General features: G+C 38.2%; 1 protein-coding gene across 28 annotated transcripts in view; it reads left to right on the top strand.

Moving 5' to 3' along the window:
- Positions 1–20,120, top strand: part of NRCAM (neuronal cell adhesion molecule) — a 171,915-nt gene that overhangs the window by 101,762 nt on the left and 50,033 nt on the right. For 23 of the 28 annotated variants that reach the window (XM_075429490.1, XM_075429485.1, XM_075429487.1 and 20 more), the window contains 8 exons: positions 188–310; positions 685–855; positions 1,309–1,365; positions 3,473–3,584; positions 6,521–6,705; positions 8,155–8,286; positions 18,783–18,926; positions 19,919–20,030. In XM_075429490.1, the coding sequence (XP_075285605.1) occupies positions 188–310; positions 685–855; positions 1,309–1,365; positions 3,473–3,584; positions 6,521–6,705; positions 8,155–8,286; positions 18,783–18,926; positions 19,919–20,030 (1,036 nt within the window). The remainder of the gene's footprint in view (positions 1–187; positions 311–684; positions 856–1,308; positions 1,366–3,472; positions 3,585–6,520; positions 6,706–8,154; positions 8,287–18,782; positions 18,927–19,918; positions 20,031–20,120) is intronic. The other 5 variants (XM_075429497.1, XM_075429495.1, XM_075429504.1 and 2 more) reach the window with 1 other exon arrangement.

Raw genomic sequence — 20,120 nt, 5'->3', positions numbered from 1 at the left:
AACCTACTTTTCTCCCAATAAAACATAGAAAAGAACAAAAATTAAATCTTTAGTAAATGTGGTAGGACTTAACATTCTGATGCGTTTAGTTCTTCTGTTTTTGTAGAATATCATGTTCATTTCTTCTTAAATTCTGGAATTTTTGTCAATCTGTAGTTTGTATGTGTGTTAAAATTACTTTCTATAGGATCCCCTTTGTGGACAAAAGAAAGACTAGAACCAAATCAGGTTCGAGAAGGTGATTCCCTAGTATTACACTGCAGACCTCCCGTTGGCTTACCACCACCTATAATATTTTGGATGGATAATGGTGAGTTTCTTATGCAGAATTAGTTTAATTTTTGCAGTTTTTGTACATAGTTGATCATTGCTTACCAAGACCACAGATGGTGGAGTTTCTCTCTAAGTTAAAATTTGAAGAATTTCCATTTCTGTAGAATGAAGAAAAAGCAGACGTGCAGCCCCAAAAGCATGAAGACAAAAGCAGCTGGAGATCTTAATGTAAGTTGTAGATTAACACACTAGGGAAGAATGGTAAGACAAAGGAGCTCTAGAGGAAACTTAGAAAGGTTGATACATTTAGAAACCTCAAAACAATGTAATTGAACAAATATGGAGTCTGCAGATAACAATAATAAGAGTGTGTATTATAATTGAGATAAACATGTTGTTGTTTTCCCTTAGCTTTCCAAAGGCTGCCTCAAAGTGAAAGAGTTTCCCAAGGTCTAAATGGAGACCTTTATTTTTCTAATGTACAACCAGAAGATACCCGGGAGGACTATATCTGCTATGCAAGATTTAATCATACGCAAACTATACAGCAGAAACAACCCATATCTGTAAAAGTCTTTTCAAGTAGGTATTGCCTTACCTAATTACATACTTACATAGTATTTATCCAGAATTCTCAAGTTGTTTGCCGAAGTTAAGTAGTGTTATGCTAGGGAATTTTGTCATTGTAATTCTGAATAAGAAATTATATTACTGCATAAACTTAAAATGTAATCTCCAATATTCCTGACATATAATTCGTTTTAAAAGCTGACATTTTTTCCCTTTATCAGGCTTTGTCTTTTGATAAAATATTTTGTAAGAGCTAAAATATTGAAAAAATACAGTGTAAAAAATAATAGTTTTCAAATGGTTTTCATGTCCAAGAATATCAAGCTATTATGATTATTGTAACTATCAAAACAAATTAATCAATCATTTGATTAACTCACCGTGGCCATATCATCACCTTTTGATTCCCAGTACTTTGGTTTATCCCTCTTGTATGCATTCTTCATGATATTCTGTTTATTTCAGTGGATTCATTGAATGACACTATAGCTGCTAATTTGAGTGACACTGATATTTATGGTGGTGAGTTACACTGGTCCCCACTGATACTCTTTGTTTCACAGTAGCACTTAGTTAACTAACTTCACCTACGTGGCTGCTTAACCTTTTGCTCCTTTTTCAGTTTCTAATAAAGGTATCTATTAGTGCTGGTGATAATACATACTTTAGAAAGGGACTGCACAGTGTGATCCTTTCACAGGTTTAATGTTTCAATGTTACATATGGCTCATAAAAAATACAAACTCTTATAGTAAATTATTCCTTTCACACTGGGCATATTTTAAAAATTGTCTATTTGATTGCTTCTATACTGTGTTGCTTTTTTATATTTTTATATTTTTCCTCTGATTTAACCAGTAGTGTGATATGTTCATTATCACTAGGACTATACAATATCACATGCTGCGTAATAAATAACAACAATTAAGCATTTAACAGATGCACATCACCTTAATAGTTTATTGAATGTACTATTCATTTTTAACATATTTCATAAGTGTGAAATCTAAACACCTTAATACTATGTGTATAAATAACTTTGTAGGGGAAAGATGAGTTTTGTTTGTCTGGTGTTTAAGCTGACCTTTACATTAAATTGTCTTGAATGATCTTTTGTATGTTGTGAAATAAATATGCCCAAGCAGGCATATGTGTGTTTAGTGAGGCTGACTTTGGAGCAACACTGATATGGTAACACTTGAGATTCTAGACTCTCCACTTGATGTTGTGTGAGGTAGATAAAAAATGCGTGATGTTTCTTCTGCTTTTGTCTTTCTCCTGTCAAATGAGGCTTTGTACATATTAAACCATATCTTACAGGAATCTAAAATAAAACAGGGGCACAGAATACTTTAATTCTCTGCATAAAAATAGGCTGTCATTCAGGAACAAACAAGAAATATGTATCTGAACACAGAATGATATGTTAGCTGCAATTAGTGAGGAAAACACCATGCAGTTGGCTCGCAACTCAGAAATACCAGAGGTAATTCTGAGTTTTCGTAGTCTTGCAAAAGGAGTCAGCAGTCCTTATCAGTGCCGAAGCTGGGTAAATTAGTTATTGCCTGTGACTATCAATTGCATTCCTCACTCTAGACCGCCCTTTTCTCCCAACTTTAAGTTGTTCATATACTAGTTTTTAAGGAACTCTTAGCACATACTTTATTAAAATTGTGTTCCCTTTATGTTAATCTATCAGTAAATCCTGTACCCTTATAAACAAGAGTTTATTATGTTTCTGCTCACATTTTTAAAAAATACAATAATTTACTGTAATGATTCAGACTGCTACTGCACGTTAGAGCAATTTAATCCTATATTTTAAAATTGCTATAAAAGAACATTAGCATATTTACAGAAAGCACTGTTATTAGAGAAAGCACTCTTATTCTGACTTCCATGAAAGCAAATGAAATACCAGAATACTTCAAAAGCCAACTGAGTATAATGTCAGATATGGGTCTTATATTTATAGCTGTCTGTTTACTGTGGTTATTTCTTGTGGGTTAATCAATGGTTCTTTATTACCAGACTGGGCACCAGCTTGAATTAAAGTTAAATATATAGTAAGAGGAGAATACAAGGCTTAGCTTCTGAAAAGATGCCTCACATTGTCTAGAAAATATTAAACAAAGCATATTGCAAAGTGGAGTGTACCTTTTATCCCCTTGTCTTATATTTCTGAATACAGTAACTTTGCTTTATATGTATTTTGATGGAAGCCCAGAAATTTTGGTAACTTTCAGTCGTGCACTATGACTCACATCAGTGACCTCTTACTCCCTGTAATAGCGCTGCTGAAGTGAATAGGGGCTGCTTAGGATTAAGGCTCAGCATCCATCCACCAGACTGCATAGCTGCGTATGTAAGAACTATGTATCAATTGCTCCCATCTTTAATAATAATATTTTTCACGTATGTGTTCAAAATTATAGCATTTAACAGGTTGAGATGTGTTATGTATGTCAAAAATCTGATATGTTGAGCTGTGTAGTTGTGCAACACAACGATTTTCAAATAAATGGCCAACATGGAGCAAAATCTCCGTCCAAAATACGAGAATGGATGTATGCATTTGATCAGTATTGTAATAATATTTAGAAATTAATTATTTTTTCTCTTGTTCCAGCAAAGCCAGTTACACAGAGGCAGCCAGTTCTGCTAACACCGACAGGTAGCACAAGTACCAAAGTGGAACTCAGAGGAAATGTGCTTTTGTTGGAGTGCATTGCAGCAGGAATGTGAGTAATTTTTTAGACAGATTTCTAAAGAAAAATACAGAAACAGAGGGAAACATTTCAGAGATGCTTAAAATGTTACCACTGTATAAGGTTAGGTATTTCAAAGAAACAGAAATGTAAAATGGAAAAAGCTCTTTTAAGGAACTCCACCATTTACTTGGGCATCAGCAGATTTTAAAACTGACTATGAACATAAATATTATAGCCTCTGCATTCTCATGTCCCCAAACCCTATGCACAGGATTCAGGTTGTACCATTGTTTTTTTAAAGGACACAAGCAAGAAATGCCATAGGATAACCTTGGACACACATCTGCAGAACTGCACTCAGGAATCAAGCCTCTGTTTTTTTCCTAAATTTACAATCAGGCTCTCAAATTATATAAAAATAGATAAGAATCTGCTGGTCTAATCTGAAAAAGCTGCTCACATATGCTAATAATTACTTAGTAGATCAGCTAGGTGGGAGTTGTTAGAACATACCATACCTTCAGCTCCTTACATCCAATTTCTCATTGTAATTGAGTTTAATTAGTACTTGTTTCTTCGTGTAATGCAAGTTTGCTTTTGCTGGTTATTGTGCAAGTAGAAAATGACTGAAGAGCAATTTAACTCATGAACTAGTTTGATCTTAAATCAATTTCATTCTCAGGAAGAACTCTGAGAATAGATTGGTTAGTGCAGAAGTGGAAAATCTTTAGTACCTATTTCAGGAACTGTAAACATGTTTACAGTGCATAGAAGCATATAATTCAGAGTGCTCTCATGTAGCCATGAGGAAAGCCAATAATTGCAAATGATGCAGCACAGTATCGTGCAGATTTATTCACTTGCATAATCTCCACAGGGCACGCTCATGCACAACTTGACACAGCTTGGTACAACCATCAGTGCAGTGTTTCTGTCTCAGCTGTGGTCTGCTCAGGTGTCTTCGCATCAGCACCACTAGCAAAACCACACCTATGAGTGGGAGTAGCAATAGCTGGGGTAATCTTCATCTGCAACGTACTTACATGCTGTTTGACAACCCTGCAATAAAAGTATTCAGCAATCCAAACTCCAGTAAAATGGCTGAATGGAAGTGGAGGGAAAGAATAGAATATTATACATTGTATGTCTTTGTGTCTTTAGATGTCATGTACTTTTTTAAAAAAGTAATTCAATGAGGGAAGCTTACATACTTGTCCACAAAGTGGTGGATTGAATAGTGAATGGAGTTAAATCCAGGTGGCAGCCAGTCACGAGTGGTGTCTCCCAGCACTCTGTTTTGGGTTCGGTCTTGTTTAACATCTTTATCAATGATCTGGATGAGGGGATTGAATGCTCCCTCAGTAAGTTTGCAGATGACACCAAGCTGGGTGGGAGTGTCAATCTGCTTGAGGGTAGTAAGGCTCTGCAGAGAGATCTGGACAGACTGGATCGATGGGCCGAGGCCAACTGTATGAGGTTCAACAAGGCCAAGTGCCGGGTCCTGCACCTGGGTCACAACAACCCCATACAACGTTACAGGCTTGGGGAGGAGTGGCTGGAAAGCTGCCTGGCAAGAAAGGACCTTGGGGTGTTGGTTGACAGCCAGCTGAACATGAGCCAGCAGTGTGCGCGGGTGGCCAAGAAGGCCAGTGGCATCCTGGCTTGTATCAGGAATAGTGTGGCCAGCAGGAGCAGGGAGATGATCGTGCCCCTGTACTCGGCACTGGTGAGTCTGCACCTGGAGTACTGTGTTCAGTTTTGGGCCCCTCACTGCAAGAAGGACATTGAGTTGCTGGAGCATGTCCAGAGAAGGGCAATGAGGCTGGTGAGGGGTCTAGAGAACAAGTCTTACGAGGAGTGGCTGAGGGAGTTGGGACTGTTTAGTCCAGAGGAGAGGAGGCTGAGGAGGTACGTTATTGCTTTCAACAACTTCCTGAAAGGAGGTTGTAGTGAGGCTCTTCTCTGAAGTAACTAGTGATAGGAGGAGAGCCATGGCCTCAAGTTGCATCAGGGGAGTGGTGGAGTCCCCATGCCTGGAAGTGTTCAAAAAACTTGTAGCTGTGGCACTTTGGGATATGGTTTAGTAAGCATGATGGTGTTGGGTGAATGGTTGGACTTGATGATCTTAGAGGTCTTTTCCAACCTATGATTCTGTTATTCTATGATTCTGTGAAAGGGCCATATTCAAGATTTTGTTTAAAGCAACTAATCCTAATTACTGATACTATGTTTGAAAGTCAACTTTGCTACGTGTCTCTGTTATAAAAGATGTGATATTAGCTTGCTAAGGGGATATTTGCCTTGATTCATTACTATTTGAGAGAGGACATTCTACACAGTAAGCAACACCTTATAATTTCTTGTAATATTAAAAGTATATCTCCATGTGTTTGGACAGCTTTCAGCTTCATTGGACAACATGGGACACAGTCAAGATTTAGACTTCGTCCAGTGACAAGTAGCTATACTTGACTCAGCACTGATGTTTTTTTCTTGATTTCTCATAGTAAATATTTGTCTCCTTACAGCTCTGCTGTAAAATTGATGATATTCACAAAGCATTGGGATATTTCTCAAATGAAGGACAATTATAAACTTGTCATTATCTAGAAACTGTCTTTTAAAGCACCGTGAGCATGAATTTAATAATATAAGTGCAATAAGATTTGAAATACACATGTATTCATTTCTTAACCATCAGGGTTTTTAGATTATATCAGCAGACAAATGTATTCTATAATTATTAATCCTACGAACAGATGGCCATTGACAGTGTTACTGAGGCTTGTCATTTCCTAGAAACAAATGCTGGCATATTTTGCACATTTGCTGGACATGCCTCAAAATCTGGGTAAAGACTCTTAAAATAATTATTTGTAAAATATATGTTCAAAAAATTAATGCATTGAACTCTTGTCTTCCTTTTCCATAGTCCCTTAATTTGATCTGTGCTTTTTGTTCTCCAGACCCACACCAGTAATCCGCTGGATTAAAGAGGGTGGGGAACTGCCAGCCAACAGAACATTTTTTGAAAACTTTAAGAAAACTCTCAAGATTATAGATGTTTCTGAAGCTGACTCTGGAAACTACAAATGTATAGCAAGAAATACATTAGGTTCTGCTCATCATGTCATTTCAGTGACTGTGAAAGGTAATACTAAAATAATCCTTAATGTAATATTGTCAATGTCCAGAATACAAGATTGAAGTAAGATTTCTAGGATAAAATATAGCTAAAAGGATGAAAGGTAATGGTAAAGAAAAACCCAGAGGAAATGTTCATTAAACCGACTGAGTTCTACCACTGGAAGGACTTTACTATCTCTAATCTCATTTTCTTTTTTAATACATTATTTTATAAAGCAACAGGCTAAATTGAGACTGTACTGTAACAGTAGTAAAATAATTTCTTAGCTTGTACCAATGCTACAATTATTTTAGATCCTTTGATTAGCTGCGATTAAACTGCTTCTTTCCTTTGGTTTCCTCCCCATCTCTCTTCATCTCTTTCTTATATTCTCCATCTTTTCTGCTCTCCATTCATATAGCCCAGATTCTTTCTCTTCTCTATTTTACTATTTGTCTCATGGTCTTATACTCTTCTTCCTTTTACTCTCTTAATTCACATTTCTGGTTTTCTGTCTTCCTCATGTTTTTTACATGAGATGGTGTCTTACTAGTTCTAAAAACACTTGCACTATGTTTTTCCAGATAGGAATTGTAAGTATGTTTTGAATATCATGAAACAAAAAAACCTGTAATGACAGCTAATTAGTCATTGAAATAATCAACTGTAGTGCTTACTTTGCATGCTAAATAGCCATTTATTTTATTGTAGACCAGCATCATTTTGTGATCACATTCAAACTCCTTTTAAGAGCAGAAGTTTAATTTTCTATTTGCATCTGTCCATCAATCCATAATCTGAAATTTAATTGCAAGATGTGATAACATATGCTGTTTGTGGTTATTTATTGTAAAAGAGATGGAGACACAGATGAATATCTTTTGGTAAGGACAGCATTCAATCCATTTAGATCTCTGTGTGTTTTTAGCTGTCTCAGGTAAACATCTGGCCCCACTGCAATCACCCATTCAATTCAGCAAGACAGAGGATTTTGCCATTTATGAATTTCACCCTTGCCTTCAAATCTTTTCATGTAACCGAACCTAAATTAATTTCTGACAGCCTAACTACTGTGAGCAAGGAGATCTCTGAAATTAATCAGAAGACCACTCTAGTCTCTGCAGATGCCATACTCAGACAAATTTTGCTTTCTTTAGGAAAGGCAAATTAGATTCAAAGCAGACATCCCTAAATGAAACAAAGAACCTCTTGTTATTTATCTCAGAATTTTGAAGTAAATAGCTACCCCTTTTTTAATGCAGCAGGTAGCCAATAGCTCAGTTTAGCCAAAGTATAATCTGCCAGTTAATCATTGAGTGTCGCTTTCTTTTTGTTTTTAAAGAACAGTGTAAATGTAAGTCTGTATCTATACATACCTGGTTTGAATTATCTTGTGGTTACCATGACTGTGCCTTATGATTTTCTGTACATAATTTTGGAAAAAGATTGCTGTGTTTCTCTTCCTAACCCCAGCTGCCCCATACTGGATAACAGCACCCAGAAACTTGGTCTTGTCTCCTGGAGAAGATGGGACATTGATCTGCAGAGCTAATGGCAACCCAAAGCCGAACATAAACTGGTTAGCAAATGGCGTTCCCATAGCAAGTAAGATTCTTAATTACCTTATGGGAGGATGAGTAAAAGAATATGAGGAATATCAGGGTATTTTTTCAAATATAAATGAAGACCGTATATTTGAGTAGTTTTTGCATGACAGACAATACTAAATTATAAATGGGGTGATAAAAATACCATGGTTCATAAAAGTGGAACAACAAAATGTGCTTCCAATGTGCTTAAGAGCACTAAAATTTGTGAATGTACTCCTGGTTATCCTGTCCAGTGTTCTGCTTGTAGTATCCTTGTGGAGATGGGGTCACAGTAACAAAGCTATGCCATCTCCTTTGACAGGGATATTGCTGGGGTATGATTTTTACCATTGTGTTGCCATGGCAGTTGCATTTACTACATCTGTCCTTTGCCACCCCACTGCAACACTGATTTTGTGTAGGAATTGTAAAGGTGGCATAAAGAGTCAAGTCCTCATCTCACAGAATCACAGAATCACAGAATAGTAGGGGTTGGAAGGGACCTCTGTGGGTCATCTAGTCCAACCCCCCCGCCGAAGCAGGGTCACCTACAGCAGGCTGCACAGGACCTTGTCCAGGCGGGTCTTGAATATCTCCAGAGAAGGAGACTCCACAACCTCCCTGGGCAGCCTGTTCCAGTGCTCCGTCTCTGTGGATGTATAGAGCACTTTTGCTGGATTTGCAGCTTTTAGAGTATGTTTGAGCCTACCAGGCTTCAGCACTAAAAAGCAGCAGCAGCAAAACTGACTGAATGTGTCAGCAAGTGCCTGGCAAACAGCTTGTGCCAAGTAGGTGTCAAAGAAAAGGAACCCCTAAGGCAGTGAAACAGCTGTTTCTGTGTGCATGGGTAAGAAAAGCAGCCCTGAATTTGTGACTGAGTCAATTATTGCAGTGTTATGACTGGCAACACTGTATGACAGACACAAGATAGCTGCTATGTGCTTAGGAAGAACTTGCTGAAGGACACTGCAGGGTGTTGTCAGTTGGGTTTGCTCTCGGCATAGCCTGTACCGTAAAGTCACGCTTGGTGCTTCTACGTTCATCCTTCCTCTTTCACAAAATGATAGTATAAAAACAGACAATCTACCCTGTTGACTCATGAGGGATAATATGCTCTAAAATACTGGTCTCTGCTGACCTGCTGAAAGTATGACGGTGTAACAGGAGATGTTTAAAAGTCTGTCAGTGAAGTAAAATGTCCTGGAGTTTGGTACATGGAGGAGGATTCTCTACAGTGAGAATCTAGGTCACAGCAACAGGTAAATGAGAACCCTCATTAGATGTATTCAAAATATTGGGGATACAAGAGAGATTAAACTGAACTGGAGGGAAAAGTGTGCAACTTTGGGGGGAAAAGTAAGGGTATATATTGAAACAGATCGAAATATTTCGCAAAGAACCTGTTTCAGCAATCTTAATTAAATGTAAGCTGAGATCTCTAGCCTGAGATTTAAAATGAGAAGTTTCCATAAGTTATGTGAGCAGACATTAACCACCTCATCAAACAATGCTATTACAGGAAAACAGAAAAATATCAATATATTTTTTTATTGTAGATATTGTACATAAATATATCATAATGCATGCCTTATAGACGAAGTTTGGTACCTGTCCTGCTCTTTGCTTTCTGTGTTTTGGATGGCCTCATCTTCTTTACTGTTTAGTTACCATTAACGTTTTTTGGTTTGTTTTGAGGAGATTTTTATCCTGCTGTCCTGAGGGCATAACTCTTCTTTTCAGGCCTCCTAATTAGTAACATCTCTTTCACCTGGCTGTGAGATTCACCTTTGCCTTGCACTGCTTTATTATTAAAGCTGTAGGACATGCTGTTCAAATGACAGACAAGTACACGTTCCAGAAAAGCAGTGATGTGTTCTGCATTGTTGCAAGATAGCAGTAAAACATTAAAAAACAGAGAGTTTTCAGTAGCAGCTGCGGAAATAAATAACTGGGTAGCTCAGCCTTATGTTAAAGGTCACTTTCACTGCTAAGAAAAGCTGAAGTTTTATCCACCTTAAATATTTAAGTGCAAGTTTACTGGATTCTCCAGTACACTGAGTCTGTCAGGGCATCTGAGAAAGAGAAGCATCACAGTCACAGAAAGTGCAGTTCTTAAGATTCTTGTGATTTTGTATTACTCTGAGTTATCAAAAGCTCGTCTACCAAGTACAGTGTGCCTTTTTGTTCACTTGTTACCAAATTATAGAATTGAGCCCCTCTTCTTCCAGCTGAATGATTAGTAAATCACTGTAAAAGGAAACTAAAGCAGCTGTTTCAGCTTCAGGGCAGTGCTGAGAGCGCTACACCCATGGCAGGATTTCAAAGAAAAAGAGCTACATTTGAATTTCAAAGCCCTGCTGTCATCATATATCCCACAATGTGCCTCCTGTGGCCCAGTAGTCTGTTTGCAGTACTGTAATTTTCTATTGGAAAGCACAACTGGGAGATGCTTAATTCTTCCAGTTTTGTTTTTACATAATAGAGTCAGATAAGGAAGGAGAAATGCTGAAGAAAGAACCATTCGCCCCTATCTCAGTCAAAGGATGAAAATTATATACCAAAAGGGAAAAGGGAAGAATAAAGAAAAATTTAGTGTGTCTTAAGCACCTATGAAGAAAAATTGTAATGGTGTAAATTTTGTTCCAGATTATATTAATCAGAGTAAAAATATATTTTTAAAGGAAGATTTTCGGTTTCTTTGAAATGTTTTAATTAATTTTCTTCAATGGTAGTGCTTAAAAGAAAAATTCCAGCATGTCTGAAAAATAAGCTGCTTCAGACGTGCTGGAGCGATAAGGACCTAACCTCCTAACATTTACTCACAGGAGTAATTTGAACTCTCATGCACAGTCCCGTTGAGGTCAATTAGAATTACTTTGGCAAGTAGCAATTGAAAGTTCAGGCCATGACTCTGTCTTGCCTTGTGCTTCAATTAACTCTCAAGGTCTGCATTATTTATACCGCTGCATAATCCGTTGTGTTGTACTGCTTAGATATTCAGCATGGTTTTACAAAAGGGAAATCATGCATAAAGTATCTCAACATTTAAGAAAGTAACAACCCAGATTAATTGGGAAGGGGAAGCACTTTCGTAATTGGACTTCAGAAAGACATTGCAAATACTGTACAAAAGACTAATTTATTGGTTCAGTGGTTTATAGTTCATGATGAGCTATTAAATATTAAATACGCACACTTAGATTTATACAAAGTAGTACACTGAAAGGCGCTGTTAGTCTTCTTTTAACCTATTCTTCACTTGTTTATATCACATTTCACATTGAATCTTAGGTTTTAGTTAGTCTCTATTAGTAATCACATTGAATTTAAAGGGAAACGTTAGCCCTAGATTTCCTTCGTGAATGGTCCCTGGCTCAGAGATTTGTCGTCCATCGTGTTCTCTGTGAGTGCAAACACAAGCTGTTCACCGCAGCCATGGGAGGGTGGAGAGAAATCTGCTGGACTCTGATGCCCTGAGGAGTTCAGTCTCGGAGAGGACTGCCAGGGCAGGCATTTATCCACCACTTCTGCTGTCGTCGTGTTGGAACTGTGCGTCTGGCCTAGGAACTGCAGCAGATATGAAAACATTTGATAATCAGGGTTTTTTTATTCTGCCCAAGGACAATCATGGCTAGTGCAGGTACTAACCTGCTCTCCCTTTGGAGGTAACAGTGCTATCAGAATCAGAAACTCGGAAACAAGGATTTCGATGATCACAGGGAAATATATTGCTGACGAGGAGCGAGTGAGATTGGTAAGAAAAGGAAAAGGACAACTTCTTCCGTGTCCCATTTCTTCCAGAATTAAGTCTTTGTCAGTTGAATGTAAGGAGTAGGGTAAGGCAAAACTGGATCACATAAGTTTCTTCTTTTTCTTGCTTAGGTTCAGTCTTGGTTTGACCCTATAGGTTCTCAAGTGTCTGATGCACTATACTGCTCACCCTTGCTATTTCACTACCAGTTTTCTGTTCAACTCTGAAAGCATAGCTCCCAAGCCACCCCACATCCACCCCCCTCCCCCCAAAGAAGAAAGGATTTTAGTCACTTAACATCCTCTAAATACATAATATGGTACTTAGGCAATATGATCAGAGATCTGAGAAGAGGTCTGTCTTGCATAATAGTCCCTGATTTGGGATCTCAAAAGTTACGAGGCAAGTCAGCTACAGCCAGGAAGATATTAACTGGATGCTCATTCATAGACCATGTGGTTTATGATTACAGAAAACCAGGAGGTCCATCCATAAGGGACTTTTCTCATCAAGCCACCTTGATGATTACGCACTGGATATTCCTCCCAGTTTTCTTGGCTAGTTGGTTGATAACATTAAGTCCTGATTCTATCACGTTCTCCTGTTGTCGTAGTTAACCTATCTGAAAACAAATGTCCAAAATTATACAGATAATTCTTCAGAAGTCCCATTTCACTCATTCAACTGTAGTTAGTTTTCACCACAGAAAGACTTTCCTAGTTTTGGAAGTGGTTACCATATTCATAAATTACTCATGAACATGAGTTTTTGGAGGAAGAAGTGGGTCAGGAAGAATGATAGGATACTTCTAGCAAAAGTTACTATAATACAGGTGATCCTGTTATCCTATCAGAACTTGAAAAGCATACATGAGCATGACTATACAAGGACCATATGTTTCTACCTTCATATCAGAGAAAACTACATAACCTTCTGTCTTTGCTTTCTTCATATTTTTCACAAAATAAGTGGGGTCTTTAAAGTTATCTCTGAAGTTAGAGTTGTTGAAAATCATGGCTTAAGAGACAGTACTGATCTCAGGCTTCTGTTTACATTCACCAATATTTCTGCATAAACTTAAGGACACAATTATAGTAATAGTAGAACTACAACAACAAATGTTCAGTATAAAGATGTAAATCAAATAATTGTCTCAGCTTCTCTAAGAAACTAATATTCTGCTATTGATGCAAAACAATAACTTTTCTAAAGAAATGAGTGACTAAGCACTATAGCACGTAAACAACAGACTTTGCGTTAGTACATTTGTTTTCCAATAATCATATATAGTGACTGTGAATGTATAGAAGGACATTACTTTTGTTTCGTAACTCTGATATGCTAAAAAAGATGCAGGCATCTGAAGATAGCAATGAATATTTCTGCTCTTTTCTAAAGAGAAATTATTCTCTGTTTTCACTGTGTTTTTCTGTGACATGTTACTGATCTAGGTAAGATTAGCTCTTCCACATGCCAAAGATGTATGTGTTTTCACTGATACAGGAAAAGCAGTGAAGTCATTTTGTTGCTTTCTTTTCCAGCTTATTTTCAGGCAGAGGGAATCTCTAGTACAATGAGGATGACATCAGCATTTTCACTATAGAATGGACACAGTTAGTACTCGCATATCCTACAAATGAGGATTGCAGTCCACAACATACTTGTGGAAAAAAAATATATACTACCTTAGGTTGCATCATATGCCTCAGGCAACAAAAGCCATCCTAGTTCATTGCCCTCTGGGACCTGGAGTCTAAGTTAGCAGAACTGAGAACTTCTGATGTCAACTGGATCTCATACTCACTTCATTGTATTTCAGAATGTGGTAACAATATAAGGAACTCTAATTTCAGGAATGATTAATTTCACGTTATTAGCTTTTTTGCCAATAATAGCAAATTACAGAATCACAATCAAAGGTATTTATCTTCTTCCCAGTGAATTATTTTCAATCATCTACATTGATTGTTAGGTTGTTTTAAAACCACAGTATCACAGCATAGTTGAGGGTGAAAGGAACGTCTAGTCCAACCTGCCTGCTCAAAGCAGGGTGTAATCTGCATCTGGTTGGTCAGGACTGTATCCCAACAGCTTGTGATAATCTCCAGGGACAGACTCCATTACCTCCTTGGGCATCCTCTTTCAGGGTCTGACCACCCTCACAGTAAAAAACCTGCTTTTTATGTTTAAGTTAATAAGCCCCGCCACTCCAAGCAATGGATTTTTTTTTCCAGTTTTACACCAAGCCTAAAGATCTGAGCTAAAGAATTTAAAGTTGGTAGAGCAATTTCATGCCTTAATAATTTTCTGCCCAAAATACATATCTTTTCTATAGATCAGGCTAAGTTTGTATCATTTGTTTGGACTGATAACATTATATTATCTACTGCATCATTAGTTGACAGTTATTCTGTTCTTCATTGTGTTTAGCTTCCTAAATTTGTGTAAATATACATTGACCAGCAATTAAAATTGATCAGGAAAATGAAATATATCAACAGAAAATGGTAAAACTTCTCAACAAAATCTGGACTTTCTCCTTCCAGTTTTAAGCATAATAGTGTGTTCTAACGGCTTCTGTTCAAAAAGCACATCTTATTCTGCCTTTTTTTTTCAGGAAAAATGAAATAATGGTGCCATAGTGGTTATTTAAGCATGCTAACAAAAGCAATTGCTTGGGCTGTCTAAAGTTTATTAAACAGATGGAAGCATGCTCTCAGGTGAACAGAAGATTTTCAGGGTGCTGATGACTAACTATGACAAAAATATCTGGTGGAGGCTATGCCTTCTCTGTACAGGAATATGCTGTACAGAGTCAAAAGCTGTCTTATTATACAAAGTGATGGGAAAATTAGGTGAAACCAGACAATCGGATCGTTGTCCAGAAAGAACATAGCACGTTCATAAGCTGAGACTCAATGATATTTGGACTAAATGTTGGCTGTTACAGGGCACATGTTCAACTGTCTGTTACAGCAGCAGAATTCCTGTAACAAATCATCACTCATTATCCTGATCGTACAAACCCATTTTAAGTATTATGTAATTCTTTGCTACTTTGCCTTTCAGTTCCAGATGCAGATTTGTCAGATCAGTCAAAAGCATTTTCCCCTTTTTGTGCAGCCGTCCTGTAATGTGACCAGAATCCTGGTAAAGGCAAACAAGCAGTGCTTAAGTGGCCCTGCCATCACTCTCTTTCCCCAGAAGGAGAAAAAAAAAAGGACATGGGAAGGGCTGAAGTACTGCATGCCTGCTTTGCCTTGGTCTTTACTAGCAAGACCAGCCTTCAGGAATCCCCAGTCGCAGAGACCAGGGAGGAAGGATGGAACAAGGTGTGCCCTTGGTGGAAGAGAATAAGGTCAGGGAATACTTAAGCAAACTGGATGTACATAAGTGTGTGGACCCTGACAGGATGCACCCACAAGAGCAGAGTGAGCTGACAGATGTCATTGCAAGGCCACCCTTGATAATCTTTGATTAATCACAGTAACAGCGACAAGTGCCTGAAGACTAGAGGAAAGCAAATGTTACTCCTGTCTTCAAGATGAGCAAGAAAGAGAACCCAGGGAACAACAAACTGGTCAGCCTCATCTTGATCCCTGGGAAGGTGATGGAGCAGCTAATACTGGAAACCATTTCCAGGCATGTTAAGGACAAGAAAACCATCAGGAGTTGTTAGTGTGGCTTCACCAAGGGGAAGTCATGCTTGACCAACTTGATAAATTTCTATGACTAGCCTGGTAGATGAAGGAAGAGTAGTGGATATTGTCTCCCTGGTCTTCAGGAAGGTCTTTGACACTGTCTTCTATAAGATCCTCATAGATAAGCTGTTGATGTAGGGGCTGAATAGGCAGACGGTGAGGTGGATAGAAAAATGGCTGAACAGCCAGGCCCAGAGAGTGGTAGTCAGTGGCACAAAGTCTAGTTGGAACTAGCAGTGTACCCCAGGGGTCAGTCCTGTTTAACATCTTCATTGATGATCCGGATGATGGAGCAGTGTGTACCCTCAGCAAGTTTACTGATGACACAAAGCTGTGAGGAGTGGCTGATACACCAGAGGGTCATGCAAAGTCTTGCACCTGGGGAGGAACAACCTCAGGCACCAGTACGTGCTAGGGGCCACCCAGCTGGAAAGTAGCTTAGCAGAAGACGATTTGGCAACCTGGGGGACACCAGGTTGACCGTGAGCTGGCAATGCGCCCTTATGGTAAAGAGGCTTATGTTATCCTGGGGTGCATTAGACAAAAAATATTGCCAGCAGATCAAGGGAAGTGGTCCTTTCTCTGTCTGGACACCGTCCTGGGCAACTGTCTCTAGGTGGCCGCCCTTGAGCAGGTGGTTGGACCAGATGACCTCCAGAAGTCCCTTCCAACCTCAACCATTCTATGCGTGAGTGCAGCAGTGTGTGCTTAAGGTCATTAAAGCAGCTGGATGATACAGCATCCAACTTTTAGGTGTCCCTGCAAAACACAGCGTAGTGCATGGGCAAAGACGTGCAGGTTTTGTTTGTGCTGCGTAGGAGGATGAGGTGTGTCAGAAGACAGACTGTTGAACAGACAGCAGTCTCAGCAGGGAGCTTTCTAAAATCGGTGCCCTTCAGCATGCAAGTGACTACACTAGTCAAAAAGAAGGACTGACTCACGTGATGCTTTCCTCAGGTTTGGATATTTATTTATTTTTTTTACGCTTGAGACCCACAGCTTGAAACCCTTTTCTCTGAAAAGGCACCTACATCCTTTCTTCTAGATAACTGAAGAGGAATACCTCTTCTTTTCCTTAAATACTGCAGTGGGAAGGGAAGATGATACCCTGCTTTTAATGTGGTAATTGAATGGTTAGATCATCTTAGGATTTGTTTCCTTCTTCAGTCATAGAGGGTTAAACTAATGGCTTCTATCTCTCTGAAGGGGCCCTACCAACGGCCTGTGAGGTATTATGGATGGGGGTGGGTGTGCGGGAGAAGTCTGTGCACCCATTAAAGCTCTGTCTGTGTGCAGAAAATGCTGCAGGGTTCAGAGGCCGTGAGTGGAGGGAGGCCCAGAGCCCAGGACAGGAAGGAGCCATTATTGGAGCGGCTGTGGGCTGATATCCTACCTCCTGGGAGGGTGGTTGCACGTATTTTCCATTTAACGGTGATTTGTATGCAAAACCAGACCAGTTCTCACAGCTGACTGGCCTGCCTGCTGGGCTACTCACCTGCTCCGTCTATTTTCAGCCCATGAATCTTTTAATGAAAATGGCATTTATACAGAATAGGAAGCAATGGGGAACATGGAACACAATAGGAAGTAAAGCAAAAGAGGAGAGAAATAAGTGCCAGCAATCCAGAAGCCCAGAGAATAGGCATTTAATATTCCAGTAGTACCTTTTTCTTCCTTTCTGAAATTTTTGAATTTGTGATACTGATTTGAACTCAGAGTGATGGAAGATGAAATTTAAAAATGGAATCAAAAACTGTTCTTGAGGCATCTGTTTGGAAATTGATGTGATTACTTTACGTGCAAAATGGTCTTAGAGTTCACCCAAGATGGAAACACCCTTAAGCAGGAGCACAGAACTGTGGTCCATCTGTCCTCTTTCATGCTTCTCTCTTAAGAGAATTCAGTAATAGATGCTTCAGTAGATTTAAGAAAATGTAAGAGAAATTTCTCCTTTTTCTTTACAGATAAGCACTGAGATATTGTCTGAATCAAAAGGCTTTGCCACTTTAAAAACTGATGTTAATTTAGTTAATTTATCTTTTCTATGAATCCAAAGAAATGAGAAATGATTTTATATGAAAATGTCTTCCACAAATATATTTTCTGAAGTTCCAGTAATATATTAAGGTGACGATTTATGATGCATTTATTTATGCATATATGCATTTATTTTTAACATTAATATATAAATAATGTCACCAATAAGTTTCAATATTAATAATACACCAATGTGTTTTGATTTAATATTTACTTAAAATATTAAACTATAGTTTGTGCATTTTTATGCAGTGCAGTGTTATACCTCTCTAACTCCATCTAGTTGTGTCATAACTGTTATTACTCTTCAGCAATATCTCAGAATTTTTTTTTCAGTTATATTCTCGATTTTTCTGGGATGCAAGAGCTGTTTGACAGCTCAGGCTACTACAGAACCGTTGAGGAAATAGCATTGTATAATTCTTAAAAAAGGGAAAGAGTGCCACCTGCTGAATGGCTATCACTGCTCTTGCGAAGACTGATCTTGTGTGAAAGAATTGCTTATGTTTTACTCTGAGATAGTTTTCAACTAAGTAAGTCTATTTTTAGATTTTGACAATTATTTATGGTATAAAAACTGATTTGAAAAGCTGAAACCTTTAAGTCCCAGAGGATTGTAAAGTTCCAATGCCATTCTAACATAATTTTCTTGTGACACTCGAAAATACTTCCATGTTTTTCTATATATCGTCTGTATTTGCCTGAATCTTGTCACATCAGTATTTTTCTTCTGTAATGAAAATGTAATGCAAAATATGATCTCGGCTTCACTTTTTTGAAAAAGAAACAACAACAAAAAACACTCAGAAAACAGGAACTCTACCATCCTGAGTTAAATATCTGTAGAATTGGAAGAACTTCCTTAATCGTTTTGAATTTCACATCTCAACGAGTGAACAGTCACTCAGGAAAGTAGAAGAAAGGGCATATTGGTCTTTCAAATGGTTTCTTCTTTTCAGAAGTATGGAACATATCCAACAGCAGTTTAGGAAAAACAATTATTTTTTTTCTTTACACCAACAGTTGCCCCAGAAGATCCCAGCAGAAGGGTAGATGGTGATACCATTATTTTCTCACATGTGCAAGAAAGATCAAGTTCTGTCTATCAGTGCAATGCTTCTAATGAATATGGATACTTGCTAGCAAACGCATTTGTGAATGTTCTGGGTAAGAAACAGATTTCATATTTTTCAGTTTTGTTGCATATTCGATTATCTCCTGCTACTACACAGATTGCATGCTCAAACCTTGCTTGAGCTCTTCAGTGGAAATGGATGTATTTCCTGAGCCCTGTAAAAGGCAAGGGTATACACCTTGTGTTTTGTAGGATATTCCTGAATTTCACTTTCACTATTCTTAAGTAAGAAGGGTAGTCGTGAAAGCTGGAGAAAACTTGGAAGAAATTTTATCTCTATGTTTGTTTATGTAAATCAAGAAAACGGAAGCATAACAAATAAGGCAGGAATTAATATTCCTTATATTAGTATATTTCAGTAGACTTTCATTGATTGCAGGTGTTTTGGATCAGTTAAATAGATGGTGTCTGAACTGCTGTTGCAAGGAGACACGGTAATGCATTTGTCTTGAAGGCCTTCCAAGAAGAATATTTTAGTTATGAGATACTGTGGCCTCTCTAATTCTTCTAACTGAATTTAACGAGGCTAGTAACAAAATCCCAGACAGAATGGCCTCTAAAGACTCTTCTGCAGGAACTGGCAGATCTTTTGATTGAGAGACGCTGTCTTTTAAATGAAAAAAACTCGCTTTGGTTCCATGATTCCTTTAAAACATGTAGGTGTTTCACCAATAATACATCTTAGCTTCTTTCTGCCTGCAGCTTTGTTTGGAATTATGTAGTTCCGTCTGCTCCCAGGAGTTTCTCTTCCTGAAGTATATTCAGATTTAAATTTTCCAAATTAAATCATTGGCTTTGGTGCCTGTCCCCATTACTTGTAAACAGGAAAGAAGCATTTGTTTTTCACGAGGTAATTCTCTTACATTAACGTTTCGTCAGGCTGCTGGCAGTAGAACATATTTGGACCTTGGCTGACACCAGAAATCACTTCAGAGAAGGTTGTGAACATAGAATTCTTTAGGCCATTCTTCATGTCTTAGTATTTTGTGTTTGCATCTACATCCAGTTATCTTTGTCTTTTCAGCTGAGCCACCAAGAATTCTAACTCCTGCTAATAAACTGTATCAAGTCATTGCAGATAGCCCTGCGTTGCTAGACTGTGCTTATTTTGGTTCACCTAAGCCTGAAATTGAATGGTAAGCTATAGTTGTGCTTCAGTTGTGTGAAATGGTTATATATATGGAAACAAACATTTAAAGCTTTAAACCTATTTTTACTGGATTTAC

This window comes from Opisthocomus hoazin, chromosome 8 (genome assembly GCF_030867145.1).
Source record: "Opisthocomus hoazin isolate bOpiHoa1 chromosome 8, bOpiHoa1.hap1, whole genome shotgun sequence".
Lineage (NCBI taxonomy): Eukaryota > Metazoa > Chordata > Aves > Opisthocomiformes > Opisthocomidae > Opisthocomus > Opisthocomus hoazin.
The sequence above is the reverse complement of the archived record's forward strand: the minus strand, read 5'-3'. Positions and strand labels throughout refer to the sequence as shown.